Raw genomic sequence first — 6,000 nt, 5'->3', positions numbered from 1 at the left:
CTAGCCTTGAATGAAAAACCTAAGGGATACTCAGGCCCTCAGTTCAAGATCTAGAACTAGTGTGTGTGCACGCACACACACACACACACATGCACGCACATGCACACGCACACGCACATGCACACGCACATAAAAATAAATAAAGCCAAAAAATTTTTCAACAAATCCACGGCAGGGTATCCAAGGTAAAATTCCAATGCAAGTGCCAGACATGGACTTGAGAAAACTAACTTCATTTCCAGCAAAATGTGTTTAATTACCAGCATCACAAGTAATGCTGAGTGCTGGAGAGTATGGGACATGAGCTGTGTAGTTTGTACAGTTAAAACTGGTTCTAGAATAGCTTTATTAATTGATTATTTTGTGTTGGTCCTGGGGCTTGAACTCAGGGCCTGGGCAATTGTCTCTGAGCTTTTTTGCTCAAGGCTACTGCTCTACCACTTGAGCCAGCTTTTTGGTAGTTAACTGGAGATAAGAGTCTCACGGACTTTCCTGCTTGGGCTGCCTTTGAACTGCCATCCTCAGATCTCAGCCTCCTGAGTAGCTAGGATTACAAGTATGAGCTACAGCACCCAGGCATATCACTTACTTTTTAATCTTTTCCAATATCTTGCCCCACTTTGAGGTCCTCCCACTTAACAGTCTCCTTGTTCCTCCCTGTGGGTGGCAGTCGCACAAGGTCCCATGGTAACAGTCATTAGCCACAGGACACCTAGCAGGTGGACCACCACAGGTCTCAGGACAATGTTGTATCTCACCCAGTGTAGTTTTTCATAGGATAGCTATTAACATGTTCTTTTGGTGAATGTGGATAAGATTATTCCTTTGTGGTTATTGAGTGACCTGGTCCATGTTCTCCCCGAGTTAGGCTACAATGGATGCCCCGCGGCCCCACCCCACCAAAGCCTGCCACCCCTGCACCAGCGTCACATCACTGTGCCCACCAGTGTCCCACAACAGCAGGTTTTCGCCCTGGCGGAGCCCAAGAGGAAGCCCTCACTCTTCTGGCATACCTTCCACAAACTCACCCCCTTCAAGAAATGAGCCAGGCGGGAGCACACCTCCACGAACTATTGTAAGGAGAGAAGTACCTGCGTTTCCTCCGACTGAAGTCCATGGACAGGTCCTGGGCCCAGTGCTGAGCACTTCTTTTGGAACACTGATGAAGGGGAGAAGGAATCGTCCTTGCCTTCCGTCTTCAGAAACCCAGCTGCCTTCATGGAAGGGAAGCGGTCAGGAAGAGGTCATGTTACACTGGGAGCCTGGTGCAATCTGAGGTTCTGGAAGCTGGGAGCCAGAGTCATGCTCTGGGGGCTGGGGGAAAGAAGGATGTGATGCTGGGGCACAGGCATACCTCTGCTGTGGGTCCCTGAGCCATTCTGGTCCCTAAAGAACAACTCAATCCAGTTGCTCTTTCTGCATTTGACTTTGAGTTGAAAGGACTCATCTGTGGTCTAGGGGGAATTTATATGATTCTACTCATTCCCTAGAAGAGCTTTTCTCTTTTCTGTAGCTGCAGCTCTGGTGTCACCTGAGGCCACACATTTACCAAGCAACAGTGCAGGTCATATCTTACAAGCTTCCTCCCTAGCAAGTGAGGGGGGAAACTGAGGCATCTGTCCCCTGGCAGCACAGCTGCCTGGGAAGAAATGCCACCACAGGCTGGTTTGGCTTTTCTGTCTGTCTCTGTTGATCCTTGCCTGCTGCATGCTTTGTGTAGATAATGCCTCAAGCATAAACCTAAGAGACTGCCATTCACACAAGCATTTTGTGATACAAAAGTTCATTGACTTTAGGTTTGACAGGCAAATAAGTGCAGGAGTTAGGAGTAGTCTTAAAAGCACCTCTTCCAAAGGAGAGTCGTAACATCCTTGCCAATGAAATTACAAAGACACTGACACCCCAGGGGCAAAGCAATCAGCTTCCTGTTGACCTACAGCACTTTGTCACAGGAATGGGACCAGTAGAGTATAGCCATAGCAGTAGCAGATCCACTGTGGGCATGACAGCCACTCCCAAGACGCTTTTGTCAAAGAGGCTTGGAGGACTCATCAGGTCACACAGGCTGAGAGGATCCAGTAGATCATGATCTCCCTTTCCTTATCTCTACTGGAGAGTGTGAAGAAGTAGTTTTTACTGTGTCTGGAGGAGATAGACTTCACTTTTTTTTTTTTTTTTGCCTCCCTGGTACCCTGGCTAGAGGATATCATTCCCCAGCCTCTGGGTCATAGTTCAGTTTTGTATGATGTTCTTGCAAAGGTCTTTCTTCTTTCACAGCCCCATGCTTGAGAATAATGTCATATATAAACATTGTTAGCTTAGCTACTTAGAAGGCTGAGATCTGAGGATTGCAGTTCGAAGCCAGCCCAGACAGGAAAGTCTATGAGACTTTTATTTACAATAAACCACCAAAAAGCCAAAAGTGGAGCTGTGGCTCAAGTGGTAGAGCACAAGCCTTGGGCAAAAAAAAAATCTCAGGGACAGGCCCTGAGTTCCAGCCCAAGGACCAGCACAAAAAAAGATAAATGTGTTAGTTCATGATCTGTTCCTCTCCTCTGCCTCTTATCTCCAAATCTCCAAATATCTTAAAGGAGGTGATGTCAAAGATGACCAAAACTAGAACTTCTCATGGGCCTTACATGTTTACTTAGAGACTGTATTGCTGGGAGGTGACATTGCTTTGAGGCCAGAAGCCTAGGACTGCTTCTGTGGGTTCTTGAACTCTGTATTGAGACAGAAGAGGTGCTGTGTGGAATTGTGTGTGTGTGTGTGTGTGTGTGTGGTGTGGGGTATATGTGCACATGTGCACACACGTGTGTATGTGTGTCATTGAATAGATAACCTCAACTTCACTTGCTTTTCTATAATGGACATTTTTACTAGCAAAATGGAATGACATATTTTGGAAACTGTACTTAACCTGATTGTTCTGTACTGGAGTTTGTGTATGTAGCCATTTGGAACCATTGTATTGTTTTGAAACTCAGAAAATTGCTTTAAGGAAATAAAGAAGAATCACTTGGCGCCTGTTACATTTCCAATGAGGATTCAGCTTGAGTGAAGGCTTCCAACTCCTTGGTATTTGCCAATGAACAATGAAGAAATGCTTTAAGTTTCATGGCCTGCTCTAATGTATTTCCCAGCTGAGCCCCAACTTCCGGCCCCCACCCATCTCCACAGACTTCCTAATGGCAAATTCTGAATACTAGGCCATGTTTGGGATTTGTTTATATGTGTGTGTTTGTTAGTTTTATGTAGTATACAAAAAAGTCACTGGATCAAGTATTTCATGTATAGCCCCTGTTTGGATTTTTAGGTGACTTTTTGAGAACTAATGTATGATCTAACAAATAGAATATCCTTTGATTTCTTGAAAAATCTGTATGTCTGCTTTGAAGTTGGGCATGCTACTGCATCCCTTAATCCTAGCTCTTGAGAAGGTTGCCAGTTCAAAGCCTTGCCTGGGCTATGTTAAGACCCTGTTTCCAAAAACCAAAGAGAGAGAGACAGACAGACAGACAGAGACAGAGAGACAGAGAGAGAAAGAAACAGAATATCTACCTACTTTTGGACTTCTTACTAAATATCTTGGTTCTGTAAAGAATGGAAGGCCTAAAGTATCTTTACTTTTAGGCTGGTAAATTTCTGTAAATTTGAAAAACAGTGAAAAAACAAAAAGCCTCCTACCTGAATTGTGTGTGGATTAAATTTCATTGGGAATCTTATTTTTAATTCCCCTCAGTCCCCCTCCCCCCAACCCCCTTCCCCACTTTTCTTGATTAGACCAAAAAAGAAGATAGGACATTGCAATGTATTTCACTCATTTCTTTATTATCTCTAATTTGCCAGCTCTTTGGGTGCTCTATATAGTTTTTGTTTGTTTGTTTGTTTTGTCGGTCGTGGGGCTTGAACTCTGGGCCTGGGCGTTGTCCCTCAGCTCTTCAACTCAAGGCAAGCGCTCTACCACTTGAGCTACAGCGCCACTTCCTTGCCAGCTCTTTGGAAAGACAGCTGAAATACCTTCTGAATGTTGGTCTTGCCTAACATAGCAGTTGATAATAAGCAATCACAAGCAGTATTCTTGAGGGAAAAAAAATCGTAGAGAAATAACAGGTCTGGTGTCTGGCCTCCAAACTGAAAGAGGGTCTTGTGCTTGCCTGAACTTTTGTGGGATGTTATCTGCATTGTTTGTTTTCATTAGATCACAGAAAAAAGCCAGAAGTGGAGGCGAGGTGTAGCCGGAGTGGTAGAGCACCAGACTTAAGCAAAAAAAAAAAAAAAAAAGCTAAGCAAGGATATAAGGTCCTGAATTCAAGCCCCAGTACCTGCATCAAATCAAATCAAAAAGATTTTAATTCAAACGTTAGTTCACAGTGCAAAGCTTATGTGGAAGCTGTGACCCCGGCATCTTGTGACAGTGGGAAGCTGAGGGGTGGTTGGCCAGGACTGGACGGCCTTGCTTGAGGTAGAGAACAATGCATGGCCTGGTTGCCTGCTGCTGGCATTGTTGTTTGTCTAGGAGAGGAAAAGCAGAAGTGTCCTTTGGAAGACATTTTCCACAAGTGTGAGTAAATAGGTTTTCCACACCAGGAGGCCAGACAGGGCTTGTGGGTTAAGCCACTAGCAAAGTCTAATCAATTCATTTCATCTGCAGATATTTCTCCCTCAGGCTGCTTATTTTCAGGATGCAAAAGACTTTGGAGGGAAAACAAAACAAAAACACAAACAGCCAGGTGCTAGTGGCTCATACCTGCAATCCTAGCTATTCAGGAGTCTGAGATTTGAAGATTGTGGTTTGAAGCCAGCCCATGCAGGAAAGTCCATGAGACTCTTATCTCTAATTAACTACCAAAAAAGCTCAAAATAGAGCTGTGGCTCAAATGGTAAAGTGCTAGCCTTGAGCAAAGAATCTCAAAGACAGCACCTAGGCCCTGAGTTCAAGCTTCAGGTCTGCCACCCAAAAAAAAACAAGAGTTTGTGGGGGGGGGGGGAGCCAAGTGTTGGTGGCTCACACCTGAAATCACAACTACTTAGAAGGCTGAGATCTGAGGATCTCAGTTCAAACGCAGCCTGAGCAAGAAAGTCTGTGCAACTCTTGTCTCCAACCAACCACCCAAAAGCCAGAAGTGGAGTTCTGTCTCTAGTGTGGAACATTAGCCTTGCATTAAATAAACTCAGAGACAGCCACCAGGCCCTGAGTTCAAGTCCCAGGACCAGCATCAAAAGCACCAAAAGAGAGAGAGGCAGGGGAGGAACTGTGGCTCAAGTAGTAGAATACTAGCCTTGGGCAAAAATCCAAGCAAAAGCACAAGGCCCTGTGTTCAAGCCCCAGTACTGACACAAAATTTAAAACCAAAAGACTTTGGTATAGCTGGGGGTAGGGGGAGCAGGTAGGATACCCCTAACTTTCATATACATACTTTGATTCATGGTTGATGACATTTCTATCCAGAAAACACTTTAAAGTAGTTCTGTAATTTAAGAGTCCTTTTTGTATATATTCACAACCACTGTGTGTGACCTGCTTGCTACTTTGCAAGATTTCTGTAAGCTTTTGACTCAGCTGCATCAAGACGGATTGTCCTGGACAAGTCTGTGTAGGTTACACTTTGGAGCTGGTGAGTTCACTTTCCCGGTTGAAGTAGGCTCTGCCAGATATGTATTTTCGTTAAATGAAGTTTTTTGTAAAAAAAATATATATTTACAATGTTATTTTAAATGATTTCTTGTAAATGCTGTGAATCTTATACTTGTCATTTTGTATCTGTATATTAAAATGAATTTGCCAAATGGGTTCTGGTAGTGATTTAAGAAGTACAGTAAGCTCTCTCTCTGCTCTTTTCTAGCTCTTTCTCAGCTCTTTCCTTCTCTTCTCTGTACAGTAAGCTCTCTCTCAGCTCTTTTCTAGCTCTTTCTCAGCTCTTTCCTTCTCTTTCCTAGCTCTCTCTTTCCCACCTTTCCCAGATGTTCTCTTTTCTAGCTCTTTCCTAGCTCTTTTCT

General features: G+C 44.1%; 1 protein-coding gene across 1 annotated transcript in view; it reads left to right on the top strand.

The window, feature by feature from the left end:
- Positions 1–2,338, top strand: part of Spata13 (spermatogenesis associated 13) — a 74,310-nt gene extending 71,972 nt beyond the window's left edge. Inside the window, exon 13 of the mRNA XM_013012207.1 lies at positions 869–2,338. Within this exon, the coding sequence (XP_012867661.1) occupies positions 869–1,044 (176 nt within the window). The 3' untranslated portion in view covers positions 1,045–2,338. The remainder of the gene's footprint in view (positions 1–868) is intronic.
- Positions 2,339–6,000: the final 3,662 nt, after the last annotated feature.

The sequence above is a fragment of the Dipodomys ordii genome, unplaced genomic scaffold, assembly GCF_000151885.1.
Source record: "Dipodomys ordii isolate 6190 unplaced genomic scaffold, Dord_2.0 Scaffold1, whole genome shotgun sequence".
Taxonomy (NCBI): domain Eukaryota; kingdom Metazoa; phylum Chordata; class Mammalia; order Rodentia; family Heteromyidae; genus Dipodomys; species Dipodomys ordii.
The sequence above is the reverse complement of the archived record's forward strand: the minus strand, read 5'-3'. Positions and strand labels throughout refer to the sequence as shown.